Raw genomic sequence first — 24,383 nt, 5'->3', positions numbered from 1 at the left:
GAGGTTTGCACCAAAATGAAACCGTTCTTTATGACCTCACAGAGGGGCGGACTTCCTTATATGGTACATATTTAGGATTTTCTTTGGGCGTGTGACCAATCACAGCAGAGTGGGCGTGCACGGAGGCGGGCTGTGGGTGGGTGGAATATATTTTTGCAGATTCTGCAAAATTTTTTGTGCGGGTTATTGTGTGTCGCGGCTCTATAGGAGACCACAACTCAATACAAAGGGCAGAAAAATGAGCATAATAGGTACCCTTTAAGATTAGAACAAATAATAATAGTTAGCTTGTGACTTGCTATATGCTATGAACGGAGGCCGTGTCTTATGTCCCTGCGCATTTGTGTTGCGTAATGTGGTGTAATAAAGAATAGTATGACTATAGGGGTGCTATTTCATGTCATGAGCTCTAATAATAGTAAAAGGCGTATTATAAAAAAAGTTTTGCGAAATGTTCAGTTCATTAATGTCGAACCAATTAACCGATTTGAACCAATTAATCGATGTGTTTTACCCCGGGACCAGTGTTCATATCAAGAGACGTGCTACGTTAACAAGCCGTCTCTCTGCTAAAACATCCCAGACCAATGAAGATAATGGGCAGACAAGAAAGCAGACAGACAGCAGCTACTTAAAATATGTTTTTGTTGCTTCCAGGCATGCTAATCAGCCAAATCCCTTGTGTTGTGTGCGGGGAGAAATTTGTTGTTCCTTCATTTTGGATTAAAGTTTAAAGGAAAAGTCACTCACCCACATCAAACCATGTGATCTCATCCTCTCATTGGGAAACAAACTGATGTTTGGGAATTTGATGTGGAGCTTTTCTTTGTTTAATACATTACATAGGATTACAATGAGGTACTTTTTTTTACTCTTATTTTTGTATTTTCACTAATCCATGAGAGGATCTCGGGGAGGTGAGCTCGGATGTCAGGATGTCCGTTGAGAAATGAAGACGACCGCTACACAATCCTACACACACCATCCCCATGCTATACCATCGGAAGGGAAGACTAGACCGGTTGTTTGCGTTGATGACACAGCCGCTGCCTCGTTACTCCAGGAGGCTGCTGCTCATCACTTAAGACAGTGAGACTGATTCATGAAGTAGACGTCAATGGGCTGCAGCATCATTCATTGTAAATGTCTAGCGATCCAATGGAGGGGATCCGGTCTGCCCTCAAGTCTCATGTATAGTGGAAGGGTTACTCACAGCATCATGGAACATCAAAGGGCAATCCTGCCTATCATCCACAAATAGAATGTTTGAAGTGGAATTCTAAATGGAATGGATTAATATTTCACCTCGACATTGATTCACGCGGAGACTGTAGGCTTGTTCATCTGCGGGTGCGCTGCTTATGCAAATGCACGTGGAGGTTACAGTAGTCTTGATCTTCACCCACTGTGCAGCAGAGGTGATGGGCGGTCATCGGTGTTATTACCACCGTGACCCCGGCTGTTTCCTCAGGGTGTTCTTCATCGTGGAAAGTAGTAATAATTAAAGACTTAGACCTTACGAAGGCTGTGGTGTTAATGTTCAGTTTTTGTGGATTGTATCCTATTATATTCCATCGTATTCCATAGATCTACAGTGGATTACATTTCTTCTGTATCGTCTAAAAAATAAAGATAAACTGTAGTTATGTGCAACATGAATATAAAATGTTATAAAATATTATATTGGAGACCTCTAGACCTGAAATTACACCCCTATAATCACCTTGTCACCAATATAGTATACAGTGGTATGAAAATTTTGGGCACCCCTGATCATTTTCAAGATGTTCCTTGTTGGGATCATCCATTCCAGGTAACTATATCATACAGCAGACCAACACAGTGATAGATGAGAAGTGAAATCAAGTTCATAGGATTTACAGAACAGTTATTTCAAGAAAATTTGTGCACCCCACCCAAAAAATGACATCAATATTTAGTAGAGCCTCCTTTTACAGAAATAAAAGCTTCCTATAGCTTCCAATGAGGGCCTGGATTCTGGTTGAAGGTATTTTGGACCATTCCTTTTTCCAAAACATGTCCACTTGAGTCAGGTTTGATGGTTCCGCTTTAAATCCCACCACAGATTTGGAATAATATTTAGGTCTAGGGGCTGAAATGGCCATTCCAGAACGTTGGACTTGTTCCTCTGCATTAATGCCTTTGTAGAACTGGAGCAGGGTTTAGGGTCATTGTCTTGTTGGAAGTATCCAGCCCAGACCCAACTTCAACTTTGTCACAGAATCTTGAAGACTCTTGGCAACAATCTGCTGATACTGTCTGGAATCCATGCCACCTTCAACTTGAAGCATGATGGAACCACCACCAAATGTTACTGTGGGTAGCAAGTGTTTGTCTTGGGATGCTGTGTTCTTCATCCGCCATGCATACCGCCCCCTTGGTATGTCCCAATAACTCCATTTGACTTTCATCGAAAATTCACATTGACTAGCGTACTTCCTGCAGTGTCTCATCAATGCAACATTACTGATAACTAGTGACCAGGGTAGAATAATACCTCCTAAAAACGTGTATCTTCTCAATTACATTTGTATTTTAGTTTATTTAGCTTGAAAATTATTAGGCTTGAAAATGTTCGAGTTAGGCCAGAAATACATACAATTAGCTAAATATGTCGTAGTCAACCAAAGATTTATAAATCCATGATAGAGTGACGCTGCGGAATTTGAAGTACAAAATGGTAAAATGAAAACGGACCTTGCACTAATTTAGGGCGGTATTCATAGTAGCATCTACTCTCTACTGTATTTTATTCTTTTCTTGATTGTTATTTTTTCCAAATATGAATGAAGTATTAGATATGTAAAAACACACGTGCAGAAAATGAGAAATGATTGAATAAAATGTGGCCTACATTTCTGCAGCATAGATTATGAACCCCCCACCCCCCCACCCCACCCCCTGCATTTCTCTGCATTGAGCAGGAACAGTACAGTACTGCTATGCCATACTGAAGGACGTGTAACCACGGCAACCAACAACAGGCGCATAGAACGGTCAGATTAGCCTGTGAAGTGTGAAGAGGAAGCCATTCTAAATAGTCAATGTTTTGCATTAATAGCATTAAAGCAGAACTAGCGTGGATTTAGGAGGAACCATGTCAAGCATCCAAGCAGATCTGGAGAAGCATAGCATAGCATAGCATAGCATAGCATAGCATAGCATAGCATAGCATAGCATAGCATGCGAGGTTTGTGCAAAGGTAAACCAGGCCATAAGATGAGCAAAGCCGAGGAAAGAGTTTGGCGGAGGAGGATGCTCCATTAGCGCCAATAATTCACACCACAGTCATTCATCTCGTCACCTCCCACCACGCTGACCTCCTGTCACATGTTCCCGTGTCGCTGGCTTGACGCCACTCCTCCCTGCTTGTTTGCTCAGCGTGTTATGCGCTCTCCTCATTGAGCGCCACCACGCACCAGATTACAACAAAACAGATTAACTGTATCGCTGCTGACACCAGGAACGTATATTTAGATGCAGACTGCTACTACTGACTGGAGAAAAGGCCTCTGAGATTACATTTCCTCTTTTGCGTGGGAGAAAAAGAAGCTGGAGTCCAGCTTTGCGGTGGAAAGAAGATTTTGTAGTACGCCGAGTCTGCTCCTCCAGCCCCATTAGCGCATATGAGAAAGGCCAAGCGCGCATCAGAGGACCAACCCCATGGGCTTTTAGTGTTGTGGCTCCAAATTTGCCAGCACACATTGTGCCGTAGCCACTTGTTTGCCTTTATGAGTCAGTCGGTTAAAATTGGCTCCTTTGTGCCCGCACAGTTTCATTTCATGTCAACGCCGTCACGGGGATGTAATTAGAACACAACGTTTTGCATACAGCGAGTGGAAACACAGTTTTACATGGAGGAAAGAATAGAATGCAATGGAATCACTTCCCAAACTTTATCGTTTGGAGTCGTGATGATGCATTTGGTGCGAGGTTGCGTGAATAAATGACATCCCTAATGAGAGGGTGCGCTGTGGGTTTGGGTTTTCCATCATTTCAATTTGAACGGGTCAAATACACACAGAAAGTCACGTTCTAAAAGCCCACCAATCACAGCCTTGACGGCATGTTGGCCGGTTCGCACTCATACTGAAATTCCCCCCTGCCTCTCGGGTCTATGGAAGCTCGTTTCCGCCACTGAAAAAAAAATTATCCCAATGGTACATCGAAATAATGAGATAAAAAGTCAAAATTCTGAGATAGAAAGTCAAAATAATGAGATAAATAGTCGAAATTATGGGATAAATAGTCAAAATTATGAAATAAAAAGTCAAAATTCTGAGATAGAAAGTCAAAATAATGAGATAAATAGTCGAAATTATGGGATAAATAGTCAAAATTATGAAATAAAAAGTCAAAATAACGGGATAAAAAGTCAAAATTACGAGATAAAAAGTCAAACTTTTGATATAAGAAAGTCAAAATTATGAGATAGAAAGTCATAATAATGAGATAAAAAGTCAAAATAACGAGATAAAAAGTCTAAATTATAAGTTAAAAGTCAAAATAACGAGATAAAAAGTCAAAATAACGAGATAAAAAGTCTAAATTATAAGTTAAAAGTCAAAATAACGAGATAAAAAGTCAAAATTACGAGATAAAAAGTCAAACTTTTGATATAAGAAAGTCAAAATAACGGGATAAAAAGTCAAAATTACGAGATAAAAAGTCAAACTTTTGATATAAGAAAGTCAAAATTATGAGATAGAAAATCATAATAATGAGATAAAAAGTCAAAATAACGAGATAAAAAGTCTAAATTATAAGTTAAAAGTCAAAATAACAAGATAAAAAGTCAAAATATTGAGATAAAAAGTCAAAATATTGAGATAAAAAGTCAAACTTTTGAGATAAGAAAGTCAAAATTCTGAGATAGAAAGTCATAATAATGAGATAAGAAAGTGTAAATTATGATATAGCTTTATAGATATAGAGTCACAGCAGCTGCTCTTCTCTCTTATTCAGACATGGACTGTGAGTACATGGAGGAGTACTTTAAGTGTGGCTTTACAAGTGATGAAATACTTTGTACTAAGCAAACGCACATTGGAAAGAATTTTGAGGCGTCAAAATAATAAATATGAATAATAATAATGTGGCTGTTCATAACTGTCTAGCCATTTTGCCAAGTGACGAAGACGACTGTGGAAAAGACGGCACCTGTGGCATGTGTGCAGTTGGTATCCCATCATTTCGACTTTCTTATCTCAAAATTTTGACTTTTTATCTTGTAATTTTGATTTTCTATCTCGTAATTTTGACTTTTTATCTCGTAATTTCGACTTTCTATCTCGTAATTTTGACTTTTTATCTCGTAATTTCGACTTTTTAATCTTGTGATTTTGACTTTCGATTTAACATTGGCATAATTTTTTTTCAGTGGCGGAAACGGGCTTCCATACAGGTCAGATAAATATGGCAGATAAAACCTTAGAACCAAAATTTCCAAAGATGATGACGTCCACCTTAACATCTCTTTGGAAGAGCCTGGAGACGAGGGCCTGAGAACGGATAGTTGACCCTCCAGGTCTTTACAGATGGAGCCTAATCCTCTTGCGTCTGAAGAAGGTCCTGTCCCGCAGCGATCTAGCCATCTATTTTCCGAGCGCTTCCTGCGTTGTGTGTGTCTAACAGGAAATGTGGCCAGTATGTCGAGTGTTAGTCAGTGCTGTGATCCCACATGGACCGTGAGGACCATATGCAGGACGGCTCGCCACCCCTTTTGGAGTCACTTCTCACAATAGGGCACGACACATGTGCTGAGGAGAGGAAGACCGCGGCAGGCGAGGTTCTTTATCCTTGAGGAATACGTCGTCTCCTGCAGGTCCCTTCCTGCTAATTCACCGACGTTACCATGGAGACAAGGCTATTATCTGCCATTTATATCACATGCAAGCTTTTAGGTCTGCTGTTTTGTGACTCGGTTGCTTAAAAAGCCATCAGTGAGGTCGGCAACATCTGTTGACCTGCACAAAAGCCGACAGAAACACAGCTGCTACACTCTGCTGCAATTTGTAAAACTCTCTCACCAAGAATCTATCCTAATTTTCATGAACATTCTGTCAAGTGAGATTATCTTTAATTCTGCTGGATTTTCTCCCAGAGAGAGAATAGTTAGTAAGGCTGGAAAGCACTGAATACAAACTTCTAATATGTCTTCTGACAAATAAAAGAAGAATTCCAGTAGTAGTTAGAACCTTCCAAATGTGTTTACTAACATTATTAGAGCCCTCAACATGAAATAACACCCCTATGGTCACCTTTACACTCGTAATAACCAATAGAACAGACATAATAAGAGTCATTACAATAAATCATAAGACTTAGGCTGGTTTTTGTTGCACTAGATTTGTTCCTTAGAGGAGATGAGTGAGGGACAGACAGGAAGTGGCGTCAGGGGTCTGGAGTTCAGTTTCAGTTTGGCGTGGGTTTCAGTAGCCTGTTTTTATTAGCGAGAAAATTCAGACCCGCAATACTAGCGACCCGGTCTGGTGCTTGTGTGTCTCTCCAAATATTACAGTAATATCACTAACACCTATATCAACATATATTTGTATTTTAGTTCATTTAGCTGAGGGTGGCGTGTCAAAATCTATGACAGCAGTATGACCAAAATGTTGATGAAGTGAGTACTGTCATTTTTGGGGTCATGAGCACTTTAAGTCCAAAAGAACTTGATTTCGGTTCGATTTTCCAAAACTTCCCTTGGATTTCACACCAACCAAGACCACGGACAGCAAGTGTGCAGTACAGCAACCTGTCAACTCCTTTCCCTTCCAAGAACCTCGTAACACACTTGGAAGAAGCAGCAGCGTTGGCTTCCTGGCCCAGGAGCCAGGAAGCCTCTTCATGCTGTTCATTCAGTTCATTCACAATAAAAGGGAATTGCAATGAACATGCATACACATTTGGTATATGATTTGAATTGCAAACATCTACAATTACTAGATTTTCAACAATGTGTAGGTCTTTAAGTATATTATGTTGCTTTCCATGTTTGATTGTTTCTACCACATCCTGGAAAGACACTCAACATAGACAAACAATATACACAACAAGGTCCAGCTGGGGTCCAAAACCCCCAATCTACTGTTTATGTGTGCATAAGCGTCAGTTAGAGATGATAAATTCCTAATTTATTATTTGCTTGCAAAAGTGTTTCTAACACATCCCTAGCTTGTGTGTCATCGGTTACACCACTGGTTCAGCTAGCATTGAACATCCGCTGACTGAAAGGATATCACAGCACAGGTGTCGGTTCTGGAGGTCTGTGGAGATGGTAAATGATTCACCCTTGAATCACCAAGGACATCTGGAGAAACAGGTTGTTATGAGGAGGAGGTCCATCCCATGGGGGGGACAGCTAAGGGATTACTGGAACCAATTGTGCGACTCTACTGTACGGTACGTTGAGTGGAAAGAAGGAAAACTAAAGAAGACTTTTGTTAACCTTACCCATACACCAACACTTAATTGTTGTATTCATCAGTTGTGTATGTGTAAACCAGGGGTGCTCATTAAGTCGATCGCGAGCTACCGGTCGATCGCGGAGGTGGTACTGGTCGATCGCGGCGTGACATTACAAAAATATGCCGTCACTTGATTGATATACAGGGCAGCCATTCAGATGACAACTGAATGTTGCCCTTCGGGCGACCAATCAAATCAAACAACGTCTCTAAGTGCAGCAGAACTTACAATGTCAGCCTATCATCCATCCCCGTTACTTGATTGACATACAGGACAACCAGTCAGATGACAACTGAATTTTGACCTTTAGGTCACCGCTCATGCGTAAACAACGATGCAAAGTGCTAAGCTAGTCGGCGAATTGCGAGATTTTAAGCCCTCGCTAAAGTTTATGGTCACTAAAATGAGTGAAGGAGCTGGACCAAGTAAAAAGGCAAAAACTGGACCAAGTAAAAAGGCAAAAAACATATCACTTCCATACGGATATGGAATATTATACGGATATTATGATACGGATATTATCCATGACTGATAAACATTTGGAAGTGTGCTTGAGGCTGGCTATCAGCAGCTACTGTCCGGACTATGCATCCCTGGCTGGTTCAATTCAGCGCAAGTCATCAAAGTAAACTCAGGTAATTACAAAAAATGTTAATAGTTAATTATGTGTGTTTTGCAATATTGGCTCATTTGGTTATGTAAGGTACATCAACATACATTGTACGTACAAATAATCCTCAATACATTTGAAAATAAATAGATGTTTTGCATTTTTGTAGTGGGTAGATCATTTTGACTCGGTCATTTTAAAAGTAGCTCGCATGCTGAAAAAGTGTGAGCACCCCTGGTGTATACTGTAAATTGGGTATGCACTAATGCAAAATAAGGAAGTCACAGGAGGCTTTGAGTTAAGGGAAATCTTTTGCTTACAGATTCCGGGTGTCTTTGTGATGTAAATCTCGTGCCAACACTTAAATATGACATCCTTGTCACAATAAGACGAGGCCTTCAGTGACCCTCCGTGTCAATGATCCCAGTCAAACAAACATTATGCATACATGTGTTGCTATTTGAGTCGCCCGTTAGCATATGCATATTATGCATTATATTCAGTCACAAAACACCCCTAACCTTGACACTAGACTGCTTATTTGGTTAGCGGTATTATTATTGTATCTGCATAAACAGAGCTGGAGTCCATTTTAAGTGGCAATTAGTGTACTAATTGTGAACCTTGGCATTGCGCTTGCAAAACACCAGCAAATAAATGAGGAATACTTTGACTGCGTTAACATGCTAAGGTTGGCATTTTAGCTTCGGGCTACGCTGTCAGGAACCGCGTGAAAGCATGTGATGTTCTACGTCTGAGATATGAGCGTGGCGTTCTTGGTGGCAATGGCAGCTTTAGATCAAAGTCTGAGATGGATGTCGCTGCAGATGAGGACTCAAAACCAAATAATGGACGCCAAATAACATGCTTGATATATAATTTAATGTGATTATGCATCTTACCACTGTCAGGGCATATCAGTCACAGAGGATGATGGTGCACAGATGGAGTACGGACCAGACTCCTACTGGTGATGACTCCATTAAAGGAGACGTTATTAAACACAGTCAAATTATGAGTCAAACAGCAAAATTATTCGATGTATGTTAGAATGATATGTGATGCAAGTTGGTACTAGAATGCTAGATTTAGGCTGAATCCCTTTACTCTTCCCCCGAGGCTTTACACATTCATGAGAATCAAGCGGCGTCCCAGTTCTCCTTCAACCAAGGGGTAAAGGGTAAGTGGTGAGTGCGAAGGCTAAGGAGTAGAATTGGGATTCAGGCTAGGTCGGGTCCATTGTAGCTCAAGGTCACCTCATCACAAGAGAGCGGCATGAAGTATTGTTGATGGTTTCTAAATGATGTCAATTTCCATGAGCCTCTCGGCTTCATCAATGTTTAAATGTACGCCTCGTGATTCGCAAAGTCAGCATTCCGGGCACGCTTTCAATTACTGTGAGCCTGACGTTTAAAACATGCCATATTTATTTACAGCAGCTATTAGGGGGTTATATTCTCTGTAGTGTTGATTTTATGTGAGCTATGTACATTTTTGTCCACACAAGCAGCATGGAGGAGCCGGCTAGTAATTGGATCGGTGCATAACTTGTGTATGTCTTTATGGACACGGCAGGGAAAAATAATAATATTCTCTATGTGGTTGTTGAACCCAAACTCTAATATGCATTCAAATGGTTCATATTCTATTGGATGCACTTCAATGCTTCCGATCATAACATTTCAATATTAGCCAATGACAACACAACTGAACACAAAATGCTATTTCTAAAGGAAACCTTTTATTATTAAGGGGTGGGGGGTCCAAACCCACTAAAGCTAATAAGTCGTTGGGCCAACTGCAATCAAACGTTTGCGATAACTTGCTGAGTCTCTTCCAGCGCTGTGGAGGAAGCACAGCATTGCATTAGAATTCCAGTCAAGACTTGACTAGGCCACTCTTAAGTCTTCATTTGGTTTTCCTCAGCCCCTGGTGTGTTTTGGATCATTGTCCTGCTGCACAACCCAAGCTGGTTCTAGCTTGAGGTGGTTAGGAACACCACGGAATCCATGCTTCCATTCATCACAACAAGTCTTCCAGGTCCTGAAGCAGCAAAACAGCCGCAGACCGTCACACTACCACCACAATATTTGACTGTTGGTGCATTTATGGATACATTTTTGAGTGAGTGATTTTCAAAGTACAAAGTGGCGAGGGACAACTGTACAGTATATACTGTATATCCTGTTTGCAGTGTTAGTACTGTACCTTAACAGATGTATTGTAAGAATGCTTCCAGTACTACACACCTCAGTTTCTGAATCTGATATAATCCCTGGTTACATATGGCGGAGAATGTGTCTCCAATTAGGGCATTCAAACACACTCACGCCAACACCGCCGTGCCTCCAACTAAAAATGATATGTCGGTACGGCGTTTTGACAGGAAGGATCTGTGTTGGGTTAAAATTAGAAGTAGTAAATGTATCCTTTGCAAATAGGAGAGGACATACAGTGCATTAGGTTGTATGTGCTTGGAGGCATACAAGCATGTTTACATGCTCATACATACCCCCCCTCGCCCCCCCAGGATGGATTGTCGGTGGCATTTTTTGTCAAACCAAGCTCACGCGCTCTCCTCAGTGAATATGCATATGGTATATATCGTATTAACCACGTATTAACTAAGAAACCTAAAGGGAAGTCATTCCTTAGTTCTTTAGTTCCAGCGGTTATTCCGTTCAGGTGACTTTGGGCAGAAGGCATCACGGTGCTTAGCATGTCACGGATTGCAGTTAGCGTATGTTCATGACTGTTGATGTCGTTTCTAATGTGCGTATCCGCCAGACTTGTTTTAATTCTTCTTATCAAACAACGATACAACACAATCTTCTTTTAGTGCTGAGTTTCTGTTCCGTGCCATCATTAATGAAAGCACTAAGTAAGCTTCCTGGTCGAGATTCTACAGTATATTTGAAAAGATAATGAATCCGTTGATCTTCAGGGGTCAAAGGAAGCAATGTTACTGTATATAAACCATATTCCTGAATGTGTTGAATTTTAAATGCAGGAAATGCAACCTTCCCCTTGGCAAACCAAAGTAAGCCTCACTAGCAGCGTCAGCTTCTTCTTTCATTTTAATAATTGATGGAACAAAACCGCAGAATTTCATATTCATGATGCATTTGTGCAATCGAGACAGAAATTCAAGAAAATAAGTTTCGGCTTGGTCGGTATTGTACTCACATTTGCTCTCACAGTCCAAAAACGTTCAGGTTTTAGATTTCAATGTGTCCATTGGTGTGAATGGGAGAGGGAAAAGTCGGGGTAACTCTTCTTGGGTCGGGTGTTTGCTGTCTCACCCAAGTCACCTGGAACTAAATCAATGAATGTTTCGGCAGGTACTATACACCAGTCCTACAATTTTACAATAGAATAGAATAGAGTACAATAGAATAGAATAGTCCTAGCACTTTCTTGGTCAAACTGACATGCTGGTTTACGGCAAATGAAAACACAGCAATATGATCAGCTTTTTCCCAGGTTTGAAGTCACATCTAGGAAGAAATAAAAAATATAAATGCATGTTTTTCTAGCCTGGTTTTATTGCTCATGGGCTCCAAGGAGCAGTTGGCCGGCTTTGCTATAACATAAATATGATTTCAATGGTTATTCTTCCTCAAGACAACAGTGCTTTGCTCGGCTCCGCTGAAGCCAAACAATAACGTCGAGGTGGTCAGCAGGTAAAAACTGGACTTACGGCTCTAAGTTTGTGTTTCAGGGACTTGTACCAATAATGTGACCTTTTGAAAAAGCTCTAAGGTGCCATTTGCCTTGAGATACTTGAGCTGATTGACGGAGGGAAGAGAGGATTTCTTTTTTCAAGTAAAACCTTAAAATGTAAGGCAGCAGACAAAATCCACGGCCTTGGATACAATCCTGAAATGAAATAGCATTATTCCTCGGGCTCCAATCCTTCACGCTGTCTGGCAAACAAATGAGAGATGTAATCGATTCTTGAGAGATTTGCTGTGTGAATCTTCCAGAGATAAGCCATGCATTGTGCTGACGTGGGATTAGAGGATGGGTGAAAGGAGAAGGCTGATAATTATTACCGTGCTGCCAGAGCTGACATGTCTGAGCTCCCGGTACGCTGTAAAGCAAACGCTTCGGGACACCATGGTCCATGATACAAGTACAACAAGAATAGCGGGCATAGTGAAGCACACTGTAGACAAGGAGACTGGTTAATAATTCATTCGGTTGTATATGCACGGCTGTGTGTGAATCGCACCATCTATACGGCCATTCAAGATGTCTGCTTGTTATTTCGCTTTCCATGTATTTATTTGACTTTCCAGTCGTTACGTTCCTCAGTTCTACGTTTCTCATCTCTAATTAGAGCAGTGAAAATATGAAGAAGTCTCGACATTTCCTCCTGAAGTCAAATATAAACATTCGGGCTGTTGATTAAATCATTTAATCGCAATTAATCACACCCAGCCTGCAGTTAACGCACAATTAATCACAATTAATCACAATTAATCGCATATAGAACGAAGTTTCCTCAAACTATGGTGTGAGACGGCAATTTAAACCAGTAGTGCCGTTAACGGAAGTATATACATAGTTAGGAGGTGCAGTACTAAGATGTTGTTGCTACGTATTGTACTACTGTCCTACTGTATATGTCCAATGACCTTGGTCATACCACGGGTATACTGTATATTTGTAACCGGGTTTTTTGGTATGGACCCTTGGTTCGGTAGAGAGGCGTCCCGATTTACCACACAGTGAGGGACAGGAAGTGTCCCCCCCCCCCTCATCAGATGTGTAGTCTGTAAACAAATACAGTGACATCCGGGAGTCAGGAGTCTTTGCTAGCGGTAGTCAGTGTTTCGACCTCCATTGGATTGGATTTCACTGGCGACCAGTTCAGGGTTTAGACCGTCGCTTGCCCGAAGTCAGCTGGGATAGGCTCCAGCATAGCGCCGCGGCCGAGTGAGGACAAACTGCTTAGAAAATGGATGGATGGTATTGGATGTCCTATGGGTCATACCAAAGTCTATCTACAGTATATTTTATGTATTGGCTAATGACCAACCAGCAGTTTGCATTGACAAAAATAAATGAAACAACAAACACAAAAGCAAAGCAGTTTTATAGTCTGCAGTTTTATACGATGAACCAAACCGTGCGTCACTAAGCTGACATTCATGCGACTCTCAAGGCCCCGTTCACAGTCCAGCTCGGGGTGGACCCACCTCTTAAACGGATAAGCGGCATTGAAAACGGATGCCTGGATTTGCCATTTCTGGTGCCGCTGAAGTTTACTGATCCGTAATATTGCGTCTAATGCCAAAAAGTCAACCCAAATACAACACCGGTGAAAAAAACAAACTCGGACAAAATGTCAGCATTGCTTTGGCGCAACATTTACCCTGACCTTTTGCTGGTAAAATGTTGTATTTGTGTTGCCTTTGGACGCGCGGATAAAACGAAAGTCCTTTCATCTTGCCTGTAGGTGAGGGTTTGTGTAAATTATAGTTGGTAAACGCTGAGACTCAGCACTGTTTAACTTCACTTCAGTAAATCAGCAATGGCTTCCAGTCAGCACTTCAGTGAGTTGCTGAGCCAGATAGAGGGGGGGGACGGAGGCGGGAGAAAAGGATGGATTTAAAAACTGAACTTTGAATGAATGAGTTCCAAAAGGTGCTGATGCTGATGAATTTTATCGCGGTATTATCTGACCATCATTCATGTTCTAGTAATGTTATTGAACAGTCATTGTGTATTTTCTGCTGGTGTAGCTCATTACCCTTTCATGGCAGCGGGACAATCTCCCGAATCGTTTAAGTGTATTGACCGATCCCGTCCAGATTCAGTAGGACTCCACCCAGACACAAACACCTTCACTTGCGCTTGTGCTTGCCTGGATGGAGCTGTCTTAGCTGAGGGAAGCCTAAAGAGCTCTATTACAATCCATCTTAACGCTCGTAAATTCGAAACGTTCCACTGCCCCGCCGGGGACCGCTGTTGACAAACTGAGTAATAAAGCACCGCCATCTATTGATGCTGCGTCCGTTGAATGAATAACAGTCAGAACAAGGGGTGATAGCGCTTAAATGGTGCCGGCGCCGGTCAGCGCAAATAGGGAAATAAATGGAATACAGGCTTAAGAGGTTTTTATAGTCCCGTATATCTTGGACACACATTTCCACTATGCTGCTTTTTGTTCTCTTATGGATGCAGGCTGCTCAGATTAGCACACATAAATACGGCCAACAATCTTTTTATATAAATGTAGGCTGAAGTTAAGCACGGAACAGCAAGTTTTATTAACTTGAAAAATGATCGAGTGAAGCTGTGTAAAAGTTGTGAAAGGCAACTGTATTTGCTGTGAATCCTCCATTGCATCATTATTATATTGTTTTTTTTTACACTTGTTGAATTGTACGTGTATTTTATGTATTGTCCCACTGAATGATTTTACTTGCGTCCTCCGTCCAGTGCATTACCTCCAATTAAATCACCGCCCCTGAAAACGCTCTTTTGCTCCTGTTGAGCTTTGCTGAGCCAAAGCATTTATATTATGGGATGTGAACGTGAGAAAAAAGCGATGCGGAGCCAGCAAAGGTCACCCTCTGACACCAAGTACAGAACTAAGACGACAAGGAGAACACATTTTTCTCACACGTCTCGGAGCTCAGCCTTGTTCCTCTAAACGACATTACAAGTGATTCTGCTGAGCTACAGCGAACAGATTGCCCTTCTTTCACTTTTTATTTGTCATTCCTCTCGGCCTTGGCTCATTTTCATGTGAGCATCTATCATCCGGGCTGCCAGCTTGGATGGATGTGGTGTGATATCAGGAAACATATATTTCATCTTCTGGGGGAATGTTGCTGCACAATCATTTTGGCGAGTAACTCTTTTACATGAAAGCGGACTTACAGGTTTTATTCTGAAGATTAGTTTTCTGCAAAATAAGTCATTGGGAAGCCAAAAACTATTATTTTAATAAGCAATTAAACGGACAATTATTTTTGTAGATTTTTTAGGATTAATTGATTACCAATTAAATCAATCAACTCAAGTTCAACAGAAAAACAACCACAGTCGACATCAGTAAAGTCTGCTTTTCAAAAGGAATATTTGTCATTGACGCCGTCATTCCAAGGAATGGCCTCCTGGAAGATGGTGACACAATATCAGGAAAACCTTTGTGATGCTGTAATGTTCAAAATTATGGAAACTTATGTCATGTTTTTTGACTTTTTCTGTCCGACCACAGGTCAGGAGCGGCCATGCCATTTGGCTGTTTAACAATCGGGGAAAAGAAGGATTACCACAGTCCTTCGGACGTAGCGGACAAGTATGACATGGGTCAAATCGTTAAATCGTGAGTACTACCACCTGCTGTGATCTTTCACAATGTTTACCAGTTGTATATTTGAATATGGAATATGGATTTTTTACGCATATTTGTCTATTTGTCTATGCTTTTTTGCCTCCTACACACAAATACTCCGGTTTTCGTTCTTAAAAACTGAGCTTTTGGAAAACTCTTTGCTTTTTGCTGACAGATGACGCGGCAATACGTGCTATCATTTCAATGGCAAACTTTACATGGCTGGCTTTAAGCGTACAGAAATGACTTTTAGTGTGTTTAAGAATAAACATACACCTACTTTCACTCCACACTGACCAACAAAGGCGCCATTATCATCTGTAGTAATATCCGTTGGGCATTGCTTTACATTTTCCTCAATGACTGCACCATCCAAACATGAAACGTTCATTCTGTTAATAGTGATGTAGCCAAATTATGGCGAGGTGTCAAATGCCCGATGAGCCTCACAAGATAAGCCAAGGTTTTGTAGGTTCTGTCATGCTCGATGTTGATGTTCTTTCCTGTGAGTTGGGAATGTTTGTGTGTCCAGGGAGGAGTTCTGTGAGATATTCAGAGCCAAGGACAAAAGTACGATGAGAATGTACACGTGCAAAAAGTTCCTGAAAAAGGACGGAAGGAAGGTCCGCAAAGCTGCAAAAAATGAAATCCTCATTTTGAAAATGTGAGTTTCTTTATTTAAGCTGAGCATTGTTTTCCAATCATGCAATTTCTCGGCTTCTATTTAACGCTACATTAAATCCGACGTTACTAACATCAAATAAAGAAGTAACTTCGCTGAATAGATGGCACAGACACAAGCGAAGGGTTGCACCCTGAGACTGGCAACCAGCCCAAATCACAATTACATAGAATAATTCATAGAGTATTATGACTGCTACTGATCTGTTAGTATGATCGTATAGTCGTGATAATCCCATAATACTTCCCAGAACTTATAAGACTTTCCGCTCTAACGCTACTGAATCCCTGCCTCCATCCCTTGCTAGCCTTTGCTCAATTCAAGGCTGAGCGACGCTTGTTACGCTTGTTTATGTTTTAATCATCAGTGATGAAGAAATAAACAGCTTGTTATTGTCAAAGGCTATGAATAATTGCTGGCAAATGCCATTAGTGAGGAGAAGAGGCGCCCGTTTAAGTCTTAATTAATGTAATATTGTTAATCAGTGGAGGAAACCACAATTAGGCTCCTGACAGCTCCCCCTTTTAATGCTGCGGATCGTAACACCCCCTTATTGCTAATCACTTTGCTTTCACTTTACATTGTTTGTATTTTCCCAGGCTGTTCCCAGCATGCCTTGCGGGTTAAACATAGTATGTAAATTGGTATTGTTTTGCGTTCTGTAAGTAACTTTTGTTTTTTCGCATTTTAATCGATCGCTGTTTTTTCCTCAGGGTGAAGCATCCCAATATTCTCCAACTGGTGGATGTCTTTGAGACTAAGAAGGAGTACTTTCTCTTCCTGGAGCTGTGAGTGGATAAGGAGCAAGGACAAAAGGATCCCTGCGTTATTTTTGTCACTCAGATGAGCACACACCGTGCCCATGAGGAGCAGCCCTAGACCTCGCAGATATGAACATTTGGTATTTGCTTAAAAATAAATGACAAAGCGGGAGGAGAATGAGACAACCCTAGAGTCACACGAAATATGTGATTTATGGTCACCATCTTAAATTACTTTCCTCTCTCAGTAGATAGTACTTAAAGTACGTGAGGATGACCCGGTTTTCTTTCAAAGTTGATTTGATACCTGCACAAATGTACTACATTAAATTGGACTTCCTGTTCTCCCGCAGCGCAACAGGCAGAGAAGTGTTCGACTGGATCCTGGATCAAGGTTATTACTCCGAGCGGGACACCAGCAATGTGGTGCGCCAGGTTTTGGAGGCCGTGGCCTACCTCCACTCCCTACACATTGTTCACCGAAACCTCAAGGTAATGATCGTGGGGAATCGCTCAGATTAAACTCAACTTATACTCAATCGGTGAATTGGCTCTGGACCATTCATTCATCCATTTTCTACCGCTGGAGACAGCTGGAGCCTATCCCAGCCAGCCAATCACAGGGCACATATAGACAAACAGCCATTCCCATTTGGAGTAGCCAATTAACCTAGCATGTTTTTGGAATGCGGGAGGAAACCGGATGCACAGGGAGAACATGCAAACTCCACACAGAGATGCCCGAGGGTGGAATCGAACTCGGGTCTCCTAGCTGCCTGCTAACCACTCGACCGCCGTGTAGCCTGGCTCCGTACCAGACCGCCTCCAATTCATTTCCTTGATATATGAGTCAGTTACACGTCGGCCTGTTTCGATAATGGATGTATCGATTTATCGAGCGGTGGTCCAGCTTGTAATGCACAGGAAGTGGTGTTCAAGCACAGGCGTAGTGTTGCATTCAAGCACAACAGAGACAATCTTTATAATATAGCGTAGGTGGGAGTACTATTGAGTCAAGGCACCGTCTTCCCAGAGTGCTTTGCTGTACGGTTTTTGTAAAAAAAAAAGGCTGTCATGTCTCATAGAGGTACACTACACTTTAGTACCCTCTAGTGGCTCAAATGTGACATGACAGTGATATTTTCTTTCAAGATGAAAGTCGATAATTAATAGCACAATTATCAACTAGCAAAAATGTTTATAAACCCAAACGCCCGATCCCAACAACGTCTTTATACGTCTTTCGAGGTTTTTTTTTGAGCGAGAGGCAAAAGAGGTGACTCTCCACTAATGCATTTCACTTCCCAGCAATTTAAAGCCATAAAAACGGCCACTAGGTGGCAGAAGTGCATTTGATAAGTGCTCAGAGAACGTGGAGGTGTATGCCAAATATTTTCAACAAAAAGCCAATAATAGGAAAGTACTGTTGGAAGTACTGTGATGGCAGCATTGGAATGTTACTGGGGGGCTGTGTGGTGTTGTCTTAATGACTTATTATACTTATTATACTATATCCATGTAATTCCATGTGCCCCAGCTGGAGAACTTGGTGTACTACAACCGCCTGAAGCACTCTAAAATAGTCATCAGTGACTTCCACCTTGCCAAACTGGAGAATGGATTAATCAAAGATCCCTGCGGGACGCCAGAGTACCTGGGTGAGATATTCAACTTTTGTTTAACATTCCCAGATATGTGGACCTCATTTGGGTTGGGTGTTTGTGTGCAGCTCCAGAGGTGGTTGGCAGGCAGCGCTACGGTCGGCCTGTGGACTGCTGGGCGACGGGCGTCATCATGTACATATTGTGAGTCCACACATTCAGGACTTGGCAGTAGGACGGCTGACTCTGACCCGGGAATGGTTATTACACTTTTTTTTATCTTTTTGAAACTCCAGGCTGTCGGGGAACCCTCCTTTCTATGATGAGAGTGATGAAGATGATTATGAAAATCACGACAAGAACCTGTTCCGGAAGATCCTTGCAGGAGATTATGAGTTTGACTCCCCGTACTGGGATGAAATCTCTGATTCAGGTGAGCTGTGAAGAAAAATCATATGGGCAATTCAAAACTCTATTTTTCTATAAAAGCAAAATATTTATGGTTTTTGATGTATCATTCCCTGTGACAGCTAAGAGTTTGGTTGCACGTCTGATGGAAGTGGATCAGGACCAGAGACTGACAGCCCAGGAGGCCATCAACCATGAATGGTAGACCACATGACTCACATCCTGTCAGCATGGTCATAGAATGACGTGTTTAATGACACGCGTGTTGTTTATGAAACAGGATCTCTGGTGGCGCGGCTTCGGATAAAAACATCAAGGAAAACGTATGCGCACAAATAGAGAAGAATTTTGCTCGAGCCAAATGGAAGGTAAGGCCTGAAGAAGCGAAACAGCTCCAGACCGTCACACTACCACCACCATATTTTACCGTTTTTAGTAATGTTTTTTTAACTTTGCTAGGTTTACATTAACCAGTGACTTTAGACCTTAGACCAGCTGTAGACTAGACTCTTTAAGTTAGTAAAGTCCATGAGAAACATCATTGGGTGACATTGGACCTTGTAAAGATACTGTACATTACATTTCTACCTCCTTCCACAGAAAGCTGTGCGGGTCACCACCATCATGAAGAGGCTGAGAGCGACGGAGCACAGTAGCACAAAGGCCGCCACGGTGGACCCTGCTGCACCCCAAGATGCCGCTGACCCTTCCACACCTTCACCTGCCACCGCCACACCACAGGAAGTGGCCCCAGAGATCCATAAAACAGTTCCAGAGGCTTTGACCGAGGAGGCAGCCGGCGCCGCGGAACCACAACAGCGGAACCAGGAAGCGGAACCCACATCACGGTGCAATGGAGATACTGTGGCAACGCTCCATGCAGGCGCCGAGGCCGGAGATGAGCAGGGCTAGGTCCACCTTGCTCCGACCCGCCGAGTCCTGCACACTGTACATTAGCTGCTAGCATGGTGACACCGACTCTGCTTCTCTCTCTCTTGCAGCATTAGGATCATCTCATGGAGGCTATGCTAACGTTCCTTTTCAAATCCACTCCTTTTCCTAGTTGACCACATGTATTATAGGTCAGGCGATATAAAACATCCTAATCCATCACCAAGCCGTGGTTTACAGTTAAAGCCTTTTCGTGATGCGTCTTTATGAGATAAACCAAGCAGGGAAAAAAACACAGATTCCTTTTTAATGAGCCGACTTGGGAAAGTTCTCTCCGGCAGTTTACGTTCTTAAAATCACAAGAAAAGTTTAGACTTGAAAATGTTCACTTCACGTACCTCCCTGCTGCTGTACAAGGGAAGCTCGCCTGACATTTCCACGGTGCTCTCTATAATGTGCCGGCACCGGGGGGCGGGGGCGGGGGCGGGGGCAGGGGTGGGGGGGTTGTCAGGCCACCTCATACACGATAAGCACACAAGAATGAAAAAGCTCCGGTCCTTCGCTTACTTCCCGCTCAGGAAAGAACCTCGTAGTAGTTGGTGTAAAGATTCTGTACATACGAGAACTTTGTGGAAGTAGCTCAAGAGCATGCGTTCTCACTTCCTGCTCTTCATTTGCATTCACACAACCACTTGGTTGATACAGACGCACTACTACTACTACTACTATTACTACTACTTTGTTCTTTTTACACTTGAAACAAGTCTATTTATCAGTGGTTCTCAACTGGTGGGTCGCAGGTCTTTTATTCTGAAAAGGATAAAAGTGGGGAGTCGTCTATTTATTGCTATAAAGGAAAACTGCACTTTTTGGGAAAATCCTCCTAAAGATCTAAAACATCCAAAAAGAGTCAGCTCAGGATGCACATAATGGGACACGCCTACAAAGTCCGCTATTAAAACACCTCCAAACATGTGACCATGTAGTAATACCTACGTTCATGATAACATGGAATACGCCTTCCATTGATTTCACTTAGCAACGTAAACGATAACAATAACGTAAACAATAACAAGTTAGGTTGACATGTCACATTTTTTTCCGAAGGCTTTGTAGGCAGAATGGTTGCGTCCCATTACGTGCATCCTCACCTGGCCCTTTTTATCTCTTTGAATATCTTTAGAACGCACAGAAAAGACATAGATGTGTGTCCATGTCTCACATAAGGATTATGGATGATGGGCAAAATTCCCAACAGATTCCTTTAAAGTGGCTGCAACCCCCTGTAGTGCAATTTGTAAAATCATCGAGAAACACCAGCAACATTTCTTATTACACTCTTATTGCCAAGTTTCCAAAAATATGAATATACCATGCAGTTTTATGGTTGAACAAGGCCTATTATTAGTCAAGATGTATGAATATTGAGGCAAATTTGACATTTTCCCTTAAATTAAGCGTTTCCAAGGATAATACAAATATAAGGCATTTACAAAGGATAGGTAGTATTCTACACTGGTCACTAGGGGGCAGTAATGTTACCGACACACAAACATCAGAATTACTTGTCGGAAAAACAGACTTTTATAATAATCCCTAATAAACATGGCTACTGTTGCTGCTGCTGTAAGCCACGCTAAGCTAAACTCAACCCCAGTCACTTCCTGTCCGCCCGCCACTCATAGCAACACTTTCATAGCAACATTTATGATTTCAATGGATTATTTACTCTCATTATGTCGACTATATTGGGTAATTCAAGTCTAAAGGTGACTACGTGAGTGTTCGTTTGTGTCTCGAGGGCTCTAAATATATCAAAAAGCACATTTAGAAGGTTGCAAATATGTTTTCTGTGGTCTGATAATAAAAGTAAGGAATCCTACTTCATGGAAATTCAGTTATTACGGTCCAATCTAGAACCAATTAACCGTGTTAAAGGAGGGATTAGTAAATGGTCAAAGGCATCTTCAGTTTGATGTGAAGGCGGACTCGGACAGGAGGTCGCCAACACAAACTAATGGACAGAAATGGAACACCCACCAAAAGTGCACAAACGTGCACAATGCGGGTATCAAAATAACACACATTAAAACTATACAAGCAAAACCGCAAGGCATGCTGGGTAACCTGGAGGTACTTACAGACTCAACTGAGGGATGATGTGGGTTCCACAGCCAAGCCAGTTGAGAACCACTGCTACTCTCGATGCGCTCTCGTACTTTGTGGCCCGCTTGTTTGTCCTGTAAAAAAATAATTTTTCATCACATGGCAGTTCTATGCATCACAATTAATTTGTAGCTTTTCTTTTGGAGAAACACCCCAGTAGACATCACGATTACCAGTCGTTTTACTGCCGTTCGTTTGTGTGCCACATGTCTTAATATTTAGCGCTGACTTTGAACGTGCATTACTCGACCTCATGCGGGTTTCATGGGAAGACGTGCATCATTTTGCTTTACTGAGGTACGATTCCTCCCAACATAATCTTTTTGGATGCGTGTTCTCTACTTTGACAGCTCCTTTTAATATGTTTTAGTGGTACATATTCACTTGGTGAGATGCTCAAATCAAGTACCCCTCCTCGAGCGCCACAGAAGGCGTTCTGAAGGAAATTGAGCAATATTTAACAGGCTGCAGAAACTGTGATTCTTGGCGTCCTTTCAATCGTCCACGGTCTCGTCAGTTGGAAGGCCCTGCCAAAATGTATTTATGTGCACACGTCCACGGTGTGTTGTCATGCCTGTGAGTCCCCACTTGACCCCGCGCTGCCAACACTGAACAGGATGGGAGGTGGAAAAGAAACGTGTTATTATTGTTGGCGGTGGTTTTATGAGATGAGGCAGCTAAATGAAAACAAACCATGAAGAAAATGTATTTTACATAAAGTTATTTATTGCAGAGATTTGTATTTAAACATGTTCACTCTTTCTTTGTGCTCCAGTTAATTCCCAGACCAATTCTGCAGGTAGTGTTCGTTCTGGAAGTGTCTGCATTTAGAGGTTATTCCGAATATTTAGAATATTTATGTGAATCGGTGGTTTTATGTTCATATTGTTGCACAGTTTCAAGCAATGCCTTCACCCCGACATCCTCCTCACTGTAGTATTCCATGTCTGGTCACGTGCCACACACCCACCAATGTGTTTGTAGATGTAACGTTTTCCCGGACCAGTGGTCACTGCTGGCTCCTTTCTTGCATTCGTGGCCTCTGTAATGTTCTCCTTGACTCAGTTGATGACTTTGGTGGTAATAAAATGTCATTCATCTGTTTATTCCTTTCTTGTCGAGTGATAATGCCAGCAAAGAGTGTCAGGGTTTGGAAATGGCGGACAAAAGTCTTACATCCCAACAGTAACTCCCTCGTTTATCACTGGTAATCGCTTCCAGACCCCACCGTGATAACTGGATAGATGTTGAACAACAACATGGGTTACCGATAGAACCGTAACCTTCGACACTTCCTGCCCACACTAAGGTGCCCCAGGGAACACATTTACTGTGACACCACTGGAGCAGGTATTTTATTTATTTCTTTATTGGCTTATTTACTGTTATTTTCTCTATTAAAAGTCAATTAAATCTGTTATTACAATACACTGATGGGACAATAGCCACCATAGGGAGTACACCTTCCAGAAAAATACTATTATTGTGCTATAATTATAATAATTATTATGATAGTACTAATAGTACTACTATAAAACATAAGTATTCGTGAACAGAATTGTGGGTTTTGAAGTTTTCAATGAACAAGTATGAAATACCAGCTCAGAAGAATGATGATTTTGGTGATATTTGTAGTGAAGAGCATGTATGTTGTGATATAACTATAGATCAAATGAAAAACGTGAGTTACCCATAATAAAAGGCTCCTAATTGCAATAAGGTGCAATACTTAATGTAGGCTGCCATCTGCTGGTCAACTACGTGTCTTGCAGCTATTACAGTCATGGAGTGTGTAAAAAAAAGTGTCCGTATTCTTGTGACAATAACTTACTCCTTGAAACTATTATGAGATCGAGTACTAGATTTGTTTTATCAACAAATGTGCCTTCCGAATTCAGGTTTGGACGTACAATCAGTCTACACTCCAGCAGCAAAGACATTGTTACATGTTACACAAAATACTGTAGTAGGATGTTACTGCTGAATAGCAGATGATGCTTAATAATGATGCTACTGATTTCATAACCTTGATATTTAAAAATACGTTTGATACTAATGTCAAGAAAATAGTTACACAGAAAGAATGCATGCAGTTAGTAAAACATACTGTACTGTGGTATAAAAAGGGAACATTTCCAGGTATGTATGCATGTATGTATGCATGCATGCAATGACGTCACACACCAACCTGAGATCCTGAGAGCCGGCGTTCGAGCCACGTGACCCAACCTGTCAATCAACCAGCTGGTGGAATTGACCCTTTTCTTCACTTGGACTTCCGGATTGGACATCGTTATTGACATGTCTACACTAATATTGACGTCTTTCCTGCTCCTTACACCCTCACTGACAGCCAGAGGCCCCACCCCAATATTTGAAACTAAATAGCGACAGGTAGTGTAATTACATGCTCTACCACTAG

The 24,383-nt window shown here is 41.7% G+C and overlaps 1 protein-coding gene and 1 long non-coding RNA gene across 3 annotated transcripts in view; one reads left to right on the top strand and one right to left on the bottom strand.

Annotated features, from left to right (window-relative positions):
- The window catches only part of LOC131106047 (caM kinase-like vesicle-associated protein), a 26,136-nt gene extending 5,874 nt beyond the window's left edge, over positions 1-20,262 (top strand). Inside the window, exons 2-11 of the mRNA XM_058054779.1 lie at positions 15,336-15,443; positions 15,985-16,116; positions 16,848-16,922; positions 17,249-17,387; positions 18,433-18,553; positions 18,625-18,700; positions 18,793-18,929; positions 19,027-19,105; positions 19,185-19,272; positions 19,505-20,262. Of these exons, the coding sequence (XP_057910762.1) occupies positions 15,349-15,443; positions 15,985-16,116; positions 16,848-16,922; positions 17,249-17,387; positions 18,433-18,553; positions 18,625-18,700; positions 18,793-18,929; positions 19,027-19,105; positions 19,185-19,272; positions 19,505-19,816 (1,254 nt within the window). The 5' untranslated portion in view covers positions 15,336-15,348 and the 3' untranslated portion in view covers positions 19,817-20,262. The remainder of the gene's footprint in view (positions 1-15,335; positions 15,444-15,984; positions 16,117-16,847; positions 16,923-17,248; positions 17,388-18,432; positions 18,554-18,624; positions 18,701-18,792; positions 18,930-19,026; positions 19,106-19,184; positions 19,273-19,504) is intronic.
- LOC131107195 (uncharacterized) overlaps positions 1-24,383 on the bottom strand; it is a 25,134-nt gene extending 751 nt beyond the window's left edge. The window contains exons 1-3 of one of the 2 annotated variants that reach the window (XR_009120227.1): positions 24,150-24,383; positions 21,937-22,035; positions 16,425-18,934 (exon numbers count right to left, since the gene is read on the bottom strand). This is a non-coding gene — a long non-coding RNA (uncharacterized LOC131107195). Of the gene's footprint in view, positions 1-16,424; positions 18,935-21,936; positions 22,036-24,149 lie in introns of those variants that run through there. The other variant, XR_009120221.1, reaches the window with a different exon arrangement.

Source organism: Doryrhamphus excisus, chromosome 1 (genome assembly GCF_030265055.1).
Source record: "Doryrhamphus excisus isolate RoL2022-K1 chromosome 1, RoL_Dexc_1.0, whole genome shotgun sequence".
Taxonomy (NCBI): domain Eukaryota; kingdom Metazoa; phylum Chordata; class Actinopteri; order Syngnathiformes; family Syngnathidae; genus Doryrhamphus; species Doryrhamphus excisus.
The sequence above is the reverse complement of the archived record's forward strand: the minus strand, read 5'-3'. Positions and strand labels throughout refer to the sequence as shown.